A 14811-nucleotide genomic window follows, 5' to 3' on the forward strand; every position below is an offset into this window, starting at 1 on the left:
ACTTTTGTTTTCATAGAGCATTTTGCCTAACAGTTGAAAATAAATGCTTTGACATAATCTGTCAAAACAGCAACGTCAACATATTATACACAAGTAATTGAACCATAAAGTAAAGTACCTACTTCTTCTTGCGGAGACACAAGGAAACTACTGCTGCAGATGTTTGAGCTCTGTGCAAGGGGCAGTTGCTGACCATCTGCCTGCACACACCCAGTGACAGTGCTAGCTGTAGCAGCACACTGCAAGCGTTAACGGAATACGCTTTTATCTCTGGAACCTCCCGTCTACAACGGGCTTGAGATGTGCCCTTGTTGAGGGCTTGGCTCTGATTCCGGAGTTACTCAACTGCCAAACCAAACGGGATCAGATCAGACACGGCTAGCGTTACCTACCAGTTAATAATGGGTTTAACCACAGAGTTGAGCCTCTTTTGGTGACTGGACGGTTTAAAGGCTCGGCGTTGGATGTGAGCCACTGCTGCTGTGTTAGCACGTGCTAACTGGGCAGATACTGACCATTTGCTGGTAAGACAGCGGCTCTGGAGACAGTCTTTCAGCACTGCATCTAACCTGTTAAACGGCAGCAGGAAGTTTGCTGATCTAGTGGGGAGTCTGGTGATCAGGGATCAGACCTTTGGCATAATCGTGTTGTCTAGCTCAGAGACAGTGAAAGACGTCCACACTATTGAAATGACATGTTTGGCTCTCTAGTTAATGTGCTGCACTTGTGCTTCTTCTATGTGTTTATTGGAGGCTTGCGAACCACCTCAAAAGCGTACTGCCACACACTGTGCTGGGGTGTGTAGATGCTGCCTTTGGTTAGCCAATGGGAGCAATTTGGCTTTGTATTATTGATGTAATTTATCAGCTATAATCTCTTAATTAGAATAATGCATAATAATATCAATTTCCCATTGTCAGATGATAATTTATCAACCTTATATATATTGTGCATCCTTATTATTTTTCTGAATTAAACTGTTACTGATGACAGCGTAGTAATGTAGCATCTTGTGCCATAAATGCCTGATATTCACAATCACATATTTCACTAACTTTTTTACGCTTGATTGTCTTGACGTCTTTACATTCACACATTTTATAAAATAGAAGTGGCACACCCATGTAGTCAGTGTCCATTGTGCAATAACACTTTCTGTGACAAACTAGGTATCTTTCTAAATTGTTAGTTATTGGACATGGCTGATTAAAGACTACCACCAGCCTGCTGGACTGACAATCTGCCAAATAAGGAGAAGGTCTCTCGTGATACGTGTGTTCATGAGCAGATCAGGGCCTTGAAATCACACCTCCTGTATTTCCCTTCCTACTGTGAGACACATTTAGCCCCATGAGGAGGTTGCAGGCCTAAAAAGCACAACATGGAAGAAAGAGTATTTAAAAAGTGTGTGAGATCCCCAGAGCTGTTCTCGAGGATGAACCAGACGTTTCTGTGTCAGTTCTGTGCTGAGGCAACCCATGGACAGTGTCCTAGAGGCTGAACACAGAGAGAAGAGGAATGGATTGAGGAGAAGAAAGGATCAGATGAGAAGTACAACAGATGACTGAGGAGCGTGAGCGGGAGGATAAGGAGATCAGTCAGCACAAGTCTCTAAACAAGAGGCAAAGAAAGACATGGCAGACAGCATTGAGATCTTCACTGTCTCCAAACAGAGAGGAAAGGCTCACTGGAAAGAGCTTACTGGAAAGAAGCAGAAAGGAGAGGAGACACAATAAAATATTTTTAACACAGCTAAATAGAACTAGAGCTGAAAAGCAAGAATGAGTGCATACAAATTGGTGAAACATTTTCAGTACTTTTTCTAATCACATTGCTGTTGATGTAAAATGTTGAGTAAAGTAAAGTAAAATGTCATGGCCTGTTACACATAGATATGTATCTATTAATTTTGTTGCTCTCTTTCGGTGTGGCAATTCATAGCCGGATGCATTATGTTTCAGGTTGTCCGTCTGTCCCCTTCTCGTGAACGCAACATCTCAAGAACTCTTTGAGGGTAATTCTTCAAATTTGGCACAAACGTCCCCTTGGACTTCAACAATGAACTGATGAAATTTAGGTGGTCGTAGATCAAAGATAAAGGTCACTGTTTGTCTGCCTCATTCTTGCAAACATGATATTTCAAGAACACCTCAAGGGAATTTTTTCAAATTTGGCATAAACGTTCACTTGACTCAACGATGAACTGATAAGATTTTGGTGGTCAAGGTCAGTGTGACCATTCTTGTGAATGTGATATCTCCAAAACACCTGCAGGGAAATTCTTTCTTTTTTGGACATTTTTAAGCCTTTAATTGATAGGCGAGGGGGGGGGGGGGATGACATGCAGCAAAGGGCCGCAGGCTGGAGTCGAACTCGTGTCCAAGTGGACACAGAGGTCCACTTGGATTGAAGAATAAACTGATTAGAATTTGGTGGTGGAAGGTCAAAGGTCAAGGTTAGTGTGACCTCACAAAAAATTTTCGGCCACAGAAGAATAATTCTTGCGCTAATTTGAAAAACTTCACACAAATGTCCAATAGGATATAAGTAATAACATTTAATATCCAAAAGGTCAAGGGATACTGACCAATTGGTGACACTAATCTTACATCCATGTTTTCACAGACATGGATGTAAACTGTAAGAGGAACTTGAATGGTGTGTAGAGGCCTACAGCCGTTGGGTGGTACTTCTAGTTTTTTGTTTTTTTTTTTAGTTAGTTTTAATTAGTTAAAAAATGAAGCCAACAGTAAACACACTGACTGGTTTAGAGGTCACAAAACACACATTACAGAAAAACAAAAGTTTATAATAATTAAAAGGGGAAGACAGCTATAGCTAGTGATAAACCTATACAATAATACTCACAAAGAGGTGAGTAAGTAGATGGCCAGGAGAAGAAAGCGAAAAGGCAAAATAAATGAAATAAATTTGGGTAAAATACAGTCATTGCAGTTGAGCTGCAATGCTTAATCAATTAGTTGTTAGTTTATTAATTGATCACCAACTAATTTAATAATCAATTAATAGTTTTGATTAATTTTTTAAGAAAAAAAGTTAAAATTCTCAGATTTCAGCTTCTTAAATGTGAATATTTTCTAGTTTCTTTTCTACTCTATGACCGTATATTGAATTATCAATGGGTTGTGGAAAGCACAGATAGACATGTTTCATCTTTTCTAAAATCTTATTGACCAAACAATTAATGATTAATCGAAAAAATAAATGACAGATTAACCGATAACAAAAATATTCATTAGTTGCAGGAAGAAGGAGGACCATGAACCATTAAATAAGGAGACAAAGGATCACCACTTCTTTAGAAAGTGCCAGCCAGACCCTCTAAGCTAAACTTTATCTGTTCCATATGCAAAAAGGACATCACATCTTTCAGCCAGACAGAGAATGGTGGAGCAGAGAAGGCGATTTCTAAGTTGGGAGTATTCTTTGCCTGGTTAGAAGTATTACGAAAGCAGTCCTGTCAACTGGATAACAGTTGCAAGGGAGGGGCCCTGCTGGCATCCTGAAAATGGCAAGTAATGGTCAAGGCTGTTACTCAACAGTGTCGAGAATACAGAAAACTAGAGCTGGGGATTGTGGCTTGCTTGCAACTTAAATTCATAATATAATGCAGATGTTTGCACCTCTGTTCTTCACCAGACAGTGAAGATTAGTTTCACAGTTGGAGTGTGTTGTGCTCAGCGACCTTATGTCCACCTTAAACAGAACTAACAGCTACATGATGGAGAGGCTGAGAGTGGGTGTAAGCAAAGTGCTGCAGCTACGGATACCACAACTTTGATGCTTTAACAGCACTCAGTAATGAAGTGTTTAACAGACGAAGAAATTGAAAAGATGGTTTTACAGCAGGACACAGTGAGATTCCTGCACTCACGTCAGCCTCAGACATGAAAGAGGGAGAGGGGGGAACACTATAATTAATCAGCCGATAATCGTCCAGGGTGACGTCAGGGCTTGACCCACTTATGATAACCAGGAGGTACTGACTGAGAGATGTCGACCGCATCAAACAACAGGAAGGTTTGCTCACGTAATGCACCGTCCTTGGACCAAATCATTTGAATTTGAAGCTGACAAATACAAAACCAAGGAGCACTGCTGCAGCCGAGTGCTTGTAATGCAGCAAAACTTCTTTCCACTCCCCGCCGTCTGCTCCTTTCATCTCCTCCATGTCCTTCACGTCTTTGTCTCTCTGCCTCTTTCGCCTTCATCCTCTCCCTTTTATCCTCCTGTCTCTCTTTCAGTCAACATCCTTTCTCCCCTCCATGACACACTTCTACAGGAGGCTTTTATTTGTTGTCTTTGCAGCGCTTCGTTATTCAGGGACACTCTCTCCATCTCCCCATCTCTATGTCTCCCCACCCGCTTATCTTGTTAGGCTCTGGCTCGCTCCCAAAGCACATTTTTTCAGGTCAATGTCAGTTTTGTGCTATCTCTCTCTCTCTCTTCCTCGCTCTCTGTCTCTCGCGGTCTTTGCAGAGAGCACATCAGCTGAAGACATTGCAGTGTGTCTGCGCAGGCACACGCAAACCATGCTGGTTGCTGTCAGGGAGAAGCTGCTGCAGCGTGTGTGTGGTTGTGTGTGTGTGTGTGTGTGTGTGTGTGTGGCAGAAGTCTTTTAAAGGACCCTTGCTGTAGTCGAGCAGCGATTCTCAACCTGCAGTGCTCATCATCCGCTAGCACCGCCGTCTCTCCCCTGCTCTCGCTCTTTCCTCTCCTCTCCCTCCATCACCCACTCACCCTTTTTTTTCCTCACACCCTGTCCCTGATTCCTCTCTTCTTTCACACAGTCGTCACCTCTCAATCATTATCATCCAGCCGGTCCACCTACACACATGTTGTGTTGCTAGCCGTGTGTGTCAGAGTTAAAGCCCTTAGTCATAAGGGTGTGTGAGTCATCAGTGTTTGCTGTAGTGAGGAAGAGGGGGGGATTCTCCTCTTTTTCGTCTTCCTCATCCTATCACGCTCCAGCTGGACTTAGACCGGGACAGGAAACGTTAGCGTGAGTCATGGCACCATGCTAATCTGTGTGTTTATGTGCGTGTTACATCACATGGGATATCCCTGCTCGTGCTGACTTGTATGTATTTTTTTGGCGAGTAATTCTAAAACCAAACATCGCTTTCTTTTGTTGTCTTTGCTTGTGAATCAAATGTTTGCCTGGGTGTGTGTGCATGGTCATCTTTGTATGCTCTGTATGCATCACTGTGTGTGTATGTGTGTTCACAGGCAGGTTCGGGGTCTCCCACCATGGCTGCGGCCATCCAGGACTTCCAGAGGTCGGAGTCAGACCGGCTCAACGAAGTCAAAGGTCACCTGGAAATTGCCTTACTGGAGAAACATTTCCTACGTGAGTACACGGAAACAACACTTTCTGGTCTTCTTTTGAAGCTACTCACTCAGATCGCACTTCAGATATACAGAGACTCATTCAAACCTCAAGATAGTATTTCAAGAATTCATCTTCAGTGTCCTCAAACGCTTTCTATTTGCTCCGTTGCTGAGTTTATTGATCAGATGTTTGCTGATGCTCCATTGGTTCAAGTTGTGCCGGGTGATATGAAACATCTTAGTGTCTAGTGTTCTGTGTGTTTCACTGGTGTTGGTTTAAGTTTCCCACAAGCTGCCTCGTCTACCTCTAATTTTAGCTATGGATTTCCCACATTACCCCGAATTCCTTTTGTCAGTTCTCAGAGAAAAGCTCTGATTTTGTGGCACTCAGCTCATGGTTACACAGAATATGTAGGTGGTGAGGGAGAAAGGAAGATTGGGGGGAGAACGTGTGAGTTTCTTATCTGCACTGCCTTTCCCATTTGTTCTGATTGTAAACCAAACTGTGCCTGTTGCAGGCAGCCTCCTCTGTTTGTCGAGAGGCTCTGGTTAAACTCAGCTGTAGCCGAAATGAAATTTTCCTCAGCACCCCATGGTGGCACTTACTGATGTCTCATCAATTTACTGTAACAATGAACATGCTCTTGGTTGTTTTTATAGAGAGGGATCCTCTTACAGCTTTTGATGACATCCAGTACTAGCTCTTAATATCATTCTGCTCTGTGGATTCTGGTCTCTCAGGAGGTTGGTTTTGTGTATTGCTCTTTGTTGCTGTGGGCAACTTGACTCTAACAGACTGGCTGTCCAAAATAACCATGGTGTGTTGGGCTTATTACATGAAACAGCAGTGTGCTGCTCCGCTCAACTTGAAAGCTATAATAATACCCGATTGTATCTGTGTACATTATTCAGCCTCAGTGCTTGCTGTAATGTTGGCTGTTGTTAATTTCAATGTTTTATTCTGTCTTACCTCCAAAATTTAGGAGAGCTCAGCTATAAGCTCTCTACAATAGCAAACTTTTCTCTACTTTAAATGATGACTGGAAATAAATGGTCTTAAGATTACAGTTTAATCTGATATTTAGAATACGCAGTAACAGCAGTAACATCCTGTTTTGCTAGCTGTGTGTTTATGTGCAACTGTATGCACCCTTGAGTTACACTGGAAACCTAATGGAAGCAAGCAGCTACTGAGCCAATAAAAATCAACTTACCATGCTACACCAGAGGGGCACACTCTTAGGTGAAGCATCCATGAAGCAGGCAGTGCATCCTCAGTTAACCTACAAACCTTCCTGTTCATTTATTCATTTGTTGATTGTACCTTGCCTAACCTTGCAGCCAGCAGTAGCGTGTCTACAGGGATTTAAGTGCTATTGTCAAGTTACCGGCCACAACATGAAATATCAAATGCCTGCCTGTGTTAGGTTTTTGCTCTCAAATTCAATTTTCTATAATATCATGACACAATCTGCTATAATAATGTAATAGGTAACAACAAGGCGACAGGCTGGTGATCATAGTGGAGCATTCAGCTGATAATAGAGCCAGATATTTCTCTGAGTAAGCGGTGGAGACCAAAACAGAGCTAAAGGAAGAGTCACTATTGGACTTCATCAGATGGACATAAACACTACTCCAGATGGATACTAACAATATGTACTTTAACAATACGATTTTTAAACCTGCACCGACAGTTTAGGGCTGTCATTTTTCAAAAAGTCAAGTTCAAGCTAACACGTAATTAGTTTGAAATAATTGAAAACGCAACCTACATTAACTTGGAAATCCATACGCCCCGCCCCCAGCAAAATCGAATTTGCACTACACGGGGATCTGGCCCAGACGAGCAGAGCCCACTGAATCGCCTATTGGACCAATCAGATCAGTCCATCTGACAGAGGCGGGCTTTGGGCAGACGTAACATGATGAAGACAGCGCTGCGCCGTAAGAGTCAAAAAGTAAACAGCCAAGATGGCAGCTGCCATAGGACCACGTCCATTCAGTTTAGCTTTCCTTAGAGAGGAGCGTAAGACTGCGCTAGAAACCTTCGCTTCCAGGAAGGAAGTTTTTGCGTTTTTGCTGACGGGATACGGCAAACGCATAACATATCAGTTAGCCCCACTGGTCGGCAAACAAATGGGGATTAGTGCAGTGAATATGTCACCTTGTGTTTTTTGCTCTGAAAGGGCCATCATGCTATACAGTTGCGTGCGGCGGCATTTAATATGCCTCAGTTAGTGCCGGCCCTTGGGTAGGAAGGGTGTATCGGTGAGGGCCAGACTCAAAATCTTTCCAGGCTAAACCTACATAGTAGGGTTGGGCAATAAGACAGTATATACTGTGTAACTGAGTCGAGCTGCAGGAAGTTATTTTGATCTGGCAGGGTGTGGGGCTGTCAGAGATCAGACCCTTGACGCAATCCTGTTGTCTTCCTCTTGATCTGTCCTTTGCAGCTTGCAAACCAAATTTAAAGGTACACTGTGTTGGTGTGTATATCCTGCCCTTGTTAAGTCAATGAAAGCAGTCTGGCTTTGTATTATCGGCACTATTTATCGGCTGTAATTTTAATTATCAAAATAATGCATAATAACAGAAATGTTCCACTATCGGCCCTATATATATATCATACATCCCAACCTGTAACCCTTGAAATTATTGTTTTCAGGAACCTTAAAGCTTCCATTTCAAAAGAATTTCAGTTTTACTGTTTTGACTGTTCTGTTTTTAACTTGTCTCATGTGAGGCAGCTGTTTTTTATTTGGAAGTTCCAATTAAAAGAACAAAACAATCAAATGTGATGAAGTTCAGTATGGTTATGATTATTTTCCCCCTACCTGCAGTGTGTAGTAGATGTGGTTACATTTGATTTTTCTCCCCATTCATAAAAACATGGACCAGAATCATGACTCCATCTCATTGTGCAGCGTCCCCTATTGAAACTCTGATGGACCTAAAGTAAGCTGTTTCTGTTACAGTTCCTCTGTAGTTTTAGGGTAAGATAAAAATAGTATATGTATTGCAGTTTGCAGTTATTGATATGCTGTTAATTTGTATATTGTAGTCCCAAAAACAGTGAATGGGGGAGGGCTGGGAGATGAAGGAGAGGCAGCAGCCTGATGTGAAACAAACTGCATGATGATGAGTCTGCCCACTCAACTCACACACATTTACAAGCTTGTCTAACCTGGTATTCGATGAGGAGGACTGGTTGTCCTGTACCATGCAGCACATTGACAGTCCTGGGGTGTGTAATGGACTGTGAAGTTTTTTTTTCCCCCCCTTGCCTTTCGACTATGTGTGTCTATTAGAGAGCGAGTGAGAGACAGGGAGAGAGAGCGTGAAAGAGAATACCTCGGGCTATGTCCTCTCATAATGCCTCTGCCTGAGCTAAAAGGGCTGGATTCATTGTCACACAGTCAGGATGCTAGCTAAATGAGCTCACCCTTCATGGACCTGTCTTCCTTCCTGTTTGCCCTTTCCGTTCTCCCCGTCCCTCCATCTAGAAATTTTCTAGAGCTCTCTTTGCCTTTTTCTCTCCATCCCGCTGAGCTGCTCTTTCAGGATCTGCCCGCCATTCCCTGCTCTTCTTTTTTGCTCATTTATCCCCTTCTCTGCTTTTGTTATGCTTTTGATTCCCCCTTCTCCTTGTAGGACACTGCAGTATGATGTTTTGGGATTTCTCTGGGGTCTAACAAACACACATGCTCACACATGAACACTCAAGCCGCTACCAGCTGTGTGAGTGTCATGAGCTCAAAGAGTTAAAAACAGAAGTGTTATGATAGCTCCCCTTAAGATGGCAGCCACTTGGCATTTTGGATGGGGACTCTGGAGGGGAGGTTGATGTTGCCTCCTGCTGTTGATTGGTAAAGGGTAGTAATACCTCTGGGTGATGTTGTTTTCTCTTCTAACCTGTGTGTTTTTATGCCCTCTGTTTGCTTGTACCCATCCACTGCTACTCCCTTCCCATCTCACTCTCTGGTTATCCATTTCTTTCATGCCTCTCAGCCTTCTGTCCTATCTCTGACCGGTGTAATCGTATTGCGGGTAACACTGAAGCGTGACAATCCATTAGCACCTAATGGAGTCCGGAGCTCTCTGCCCTGCACTCTAGTTATTGTGTATTCTATTTCTACTGTTTTTCTTTGCACTCTACTCTGCCTTCCTGTGCTTTATTTAGTCATGGTACGCTAAACAATGCACTACTGAGTGTGTTTGAGTCCTTGCGCTGCATGGCCTTCTATAGAAAGACCTACGTAAGTGTGTATTCATCATATTATAGGGCACATGTTAAGCGGCAATGCATACAGCCTTGTATGTTCATATACAGTTTGTCATTTTGTAAGGCTAATGAGATTAGCGGGGTGACACAAAAGATTCCTTGTAGCAAGATATTATAGGTTTATGTGTTGTGTAATGGCTTTTCTGGAGCATAGGTGCTATAGGAAAACAACATACTGTGACACACTGAGTGCATTTACATGGACAGTTAATTTCCCTTTTCATTCGGAGTGAAAGTTCATTCCTATTAAAAGTGATCTTGTAAACACCTAATTCCGAATGAAAATGGCCAATGCGATTGAAAATTCATTCCGATGTAAGGGGCTGGAATATTCCGTTTCTAATAACGAATGAAGAATTTCTCGCACTTGTATACACTCATTCCTATTTAAGTTCATTCCAGTCTTTCCACGCATGTTCGTTTCCTTGCCCTTCTGGCGCGATGACATATATAGCGCGCATGGCAACGGGCTGAGATAGAGCAGTCGGACTCATTGTACTCACCTGTTTCCGTTCGCCAGCATGGTCAGCTATCCCCCTTCTTCTCCTCAACAGACGAAGCATTATCAGAACAAGGTTGTTGCTGTACTGCTGCTTCAAGAATATAAGCAAAACAAGCCCGAAAAAGGCACTAAGAACAGCGTCGTCAAGCATCTTGTTATCTGGAATGAGGATTAGAGTGTTTTCTGCCGGTAAACGTAAACACGTAACATCCGCCCTGCCCCCTATCCAATCAGAAACCTTCCCTGCCCCAAACCTTGCGCGGACCCGAATAAAGACGATTAAACTGATCTCCCGTGTAAACTCTCATTCGGAATGAATATTTCCCATGTAAACTACCTGGAAAGACTTAAATTCCGAATGATTTCATTCAGATTTATTTCATTCCGAATGAGAAGCCATCGTGTAACCGCACCCATCGGAAGGATTTAGAAATGATAAAGTTATAACCCCAAAGATTTCTGTCCAAGTTGATTTGGCGACACCTGTTGTTCTAACTGGCATTTTTTCCATTGTACCATGACGAAGTGTGATCTGATTTCATGTTGTACACACACACTGAAGAGTATTTTTCCACACAGCAGCACAGCACAGTAAAGTTTGTTTCCCTTGCTGAGGGCTAAAAGGTGTGCAGCCTGTCGCCCACAGCTCTTGTTCCTTTTCCATTCAGTTGGCTGACTGACTTTTTTCGTAGACATATTTTTGATGAATGATCACAACCCTAACCCCTGCTAAGCTACAGTAACATCTGTGACAAATACATTGCGGTTCCTGTGACTGCTTCATAATAAATGCCACCCCTCATCTTAACATTTATGAAGCATTTAATTTGAAGCAGCAGGAAATGTTTGCTTTGCATTGGCAGTGATTTGATAGAGCTGTAGGTGAGTAAACAGCTGACAGTGAGGCTGATATAAATGAGATAGATCTGCAAACAGTAATGCTGGATCACGTGCATGCCTCAATTCCTGTGAGTCCCTCGTGTGGGTAGTCAAGTTGACTAAACAATTACCAAAAGAAAAAGATCAATCAATATTAAAAAAAAGGGTATTTGCAGGTATCAATCATTTAAACTTGCTCTAAATAAGAAAATCTGCTCAACAACTAAGATTCACTTTTGCAGTCGCTAGCTTTTTAAATCCATCGGTCTCCTCAGGGCCAATTTAATTTCATGTTTCAGTATAAACTCCACTGTGTTGTTTTTTTCCATTGAGAAGATAAGAAAATGTTTTGGCCTCTAAAAACATGTTTCCCCCAAAGGAAAAGGCCCATAATGACATGAGAGGAAATGGGAGTAAACGTAACCGAGACTCATCCCAACCATTGAAGTGTGTGTTGGTTTGTGCTTTTTCCCCTCTAATGGTGCATCAGAAATGATTAGTCCAAGAAATTATTTGGGCTTCTTGGATCTCTTTCACACTTGGAGTGAACTGAGCGTAGGCGTATTTTCTCTCTCCCCTTCTCTCTCCTGCTGACGTCTTCCCTCTCTGCTGCCTAAAATAAAGCCGGGGGCCCACGCTGTATGCTAAAACAAACACACTGCTTAAGTATATTGTCTCCTGCCTTCACAGGAGGCGTGAGTTTCCATTCCAGATGGCGTGTGTGTGTGTGTGTGTGTGTGTGTGTGTGTGTGTGTGTGTGTGTGTGTGTGTGTGTGAATACAACGACCCATGCCTTTCCCCTTGGCATTTGTTGTGATTGACCAGTGTTATTCTTAGGGCACTTAATTGGTTAATTTGTAACCATGTTTCCGGACGTGGAATCACATAGGAGGCTAACACACACTCACACATATGCAGCGTAGGTTGTGATGGCCTTCTGCTGTGTTATAGTTGTGTTTCCTTTAGTTTTCCTCTCTCTCCTCTTCAGGTCCTTATTTTTTCCCTTCCTCTCATCTATTCGTCTCTTTCATTTCTCTCCTGTCCTTGTGTTTGTATGCACACACACACACTCCATGACAGACTAATCAGATTAGTTTAAAGGGCCAGCAGTGTTTTCTCAATCATTTAATAGATGCAGAAATATGTGTTCACCTCATTCCACCTTGACCAAGCGTGCAGTGCTGCAGCAGTCTCTTTAGTCTGTCAGTGTTTGACAGCTTTAGTAATTCAAGGAAGAGGCAGTTCACTTAAATCCCGAAATATATTTTCCCACATCCCCCTGTGGAAACCGATCTATGGAGGTAGTTATGGTTTGATTTGCCCAGGTTTTGAGACCTTCCCACTGAGACCTCTTGTGTCACCTTAATACAATTAATGGATTTTTTTGTGAGTGGTGTACAGCAGTGAAAAATTACATTAGGAAAAACAGTGTGTGTTTTTGGAGACATTGCTGTGGTTACATGTGCAGGATAATCCACAGACCTAGAAAGAGCCATAGCCCCTGATAAACCATCCACAGTGAGGTCTGTGGATTATCCGCAGTAATAAGAATTATTCTGTGCTTGCGGCTTTTTAAAAATGTTTTTATAGGCACTGTAATGTAGGGGTGCATTATAATTGCTCTAATGTATTACAAGGTAAAACACATGCAAGTTTTTACTATAATTCAAACATGATTAAAGCAAGACTGAATCCAACCTAGTGCTAATGGCTGTCGTGTCTTGGTGATGGTCTATATGTGTATGGTAATTACAGGTTGCTGAGGGTGGGCAAACTTACAATTTACATTGTCAACTTTCACAGATTAGTCTGTACTGTTTACACAGTGGTAGCTATTCTAGTGTCTCTAAGTAATCTCTTTTTATAGCAATACTTGATTTAAATTGTTACATGCATTAGTTATTTTAGTTATTTAGCATTAGTTATTTTATAGGAATGCACCGAAATGAAAATTTTTTTTTTTTTTTTTTTTTTTAAAGATATTTTTTGGGGCTTTTTAGCCTTTAATGGATAGGACAGACAAGCGTGAAGGGGAGAGAGAGAGAGGGAGTGACATACAGCAAAGGGCCACAGGCTGGAGTCGAACCCGGGCCGCTGCGGCAACAGCCTTGTACATGGGGCACCTGCTCTACCACTAAGCCACCGGCACCCCCGAAATGAAAATTTGTGGCCGAATAATATTAAACGCTTGGCCGAATACCGAGTACCGAATACCGAATATCGTTGTTTAGTTTTTCATTAGTTTTTGCAGATGAACCCCCTCCAGATTAGTGTTATCACGTTACCAAAATTGGATCCCACTGTGCGATACCAGTGAAAATATCATGGTTCTGAGTAGTATCACGATACCACAGCGAAAATGAGGCAGATGTGCCTTTTGTCATTTATAAAAAGATATATCACTTTTCTATAACACATCAATGATATTTCAATGGAATAAATTACTTATTTACTTGTTCATACTTCAAAACAGCATCAATGAGTGATGAACATAGGGGGGATCAAAGTAAAATAAATAAATAAAATAAGAATCAACCAGCCACCCTCCTCCCCTGACGGCACCTTCATAAGTAAAGAACAGTCCCTAAAGTGTGGTAAGGTTTGTGGGCCGTGAACGACTCATTTCTCCTCTGACACATCACGTACGGTGTGTGTTTGGCTGGCTCGGCTGTTCAGGTACTTGGGCAGTCCACACGCCAAGAAGAGGATATTATTGGAGCCGGACTTCTCCGTCGCCGGTAAGCCAGTGGCCGCCGTATTTGACAGGACTACATTACTGTCTGTGTCTGTGACCCCCGCAATTTGTAAATAACGTTATCCTCATCCCACAATTGGTGGGATTCGCCTTTCGTTTCTGCTGCTGGTTGAAATCTGTAGGCTGCTCGCACAGCGTGCTGAATGATTTAAGCCTATTTTGCTTGCTCAAAACTATTTTTAGTTGCAAATGCGAGTGCTGTAACGGACGGATCGCCACACTGCCGACATTTTACTCAGCCGGTCACGGCACGCTGTTTGATTGCGTTATCAAAACACGCTGCTATTATTCGGCCTTGCTTTTAACTTATTCCACCGAATACCGAATGTGTGTTTTTTTGCAACATTCATATAATATAATATAATTCATATAATATATTCATCAATATATTTGGTTACCGAATATTCGGTGCATCCCTATTATTTTATCCATAAAATGTTTCTTGAGTTTTTAGAAAATATACTTAAATGCAGGAATGCAGGATAGTGAAAAAACTGACATTGCACTAGCACTGTATGTGTTGCAATATGAAAAAATGCGGGAATTTTTACCAGATGACTTACAAACAAACAGCTCTTTTTGGAAATAATTAATCATTCTACAATTACTGGTGTGATTTTGTTGGGAAGTGCATCTGCATAGAAAATAAAAATAATGATAAAAGCTGAAAAATTACTTTTAATCTTGAGACTTTTCTTAGGGGTAGGAAGGGGAGATGAGAAAACAGTGGTTGACTAGTTGTGACAACTTTGTATTCATATAATACTCTTCTATCAAACCAAGTCACTGTTCTAACATGTCATATTACTAGTGCATGTTGCTTATCCTAAAATAAGCAATTATCTTGTACGTTAATGCAAGTTTTTACATTACCTTTCTTAGGCCTGTCGCAATATGCGATAAGTCGGTTAATCGCACAGTAAATTAAAAGGGAGACGGTCACTTTTCCGGCCGTGATTAATTGCCATATTCATGTGTGTTTGTTTTCCTCGTCTCTCTCCACCAAAGAGACTGGACGACAAGAGCGTTCACTGCCGT

At 42.0% G+C, this 14811-nt stretch overlaps 1 protein-coding gene across 4 annotated transcripts in view; it reads left to right on the forward strand.

The window, feature by feature from the left end:
* gramd4a (GRAM domain containing 4a) overlaps window positions 1-14811 on the forward strand; it is a 64911-nt gene that overhangs the window by 13654 nt on the left and 36446 nt on the right. For all 4 annotated transcript variants that reach the window (XM_049567326.1, XM_049567328.1, XM_049567327.1 and 1 more), the window contains exon 3: window positions 5251-5371. In XM_049567326.1, coding sequence (XP_049423283.1) covers window positions 5251-5371 — 121 coding nt within the window. The remainder of the gene's footprint in view (window positions 1-5250; window positions 5372-14811) is intronic.

Source organism: Epinephelus fuscoguttatus, linkage group LG22 (assembly GCF_011397635.1).
Source record: "Epinephelus fuscoguttatus linkage group LG22, E.fuscoguttatus.final_Chr_v1".
NCBI lineage: Eukaryota > Metazoa > Chordata > Actinopteri > Perciformes > Serranidae > Epinephelus > Epinephelus fuscoguttatus.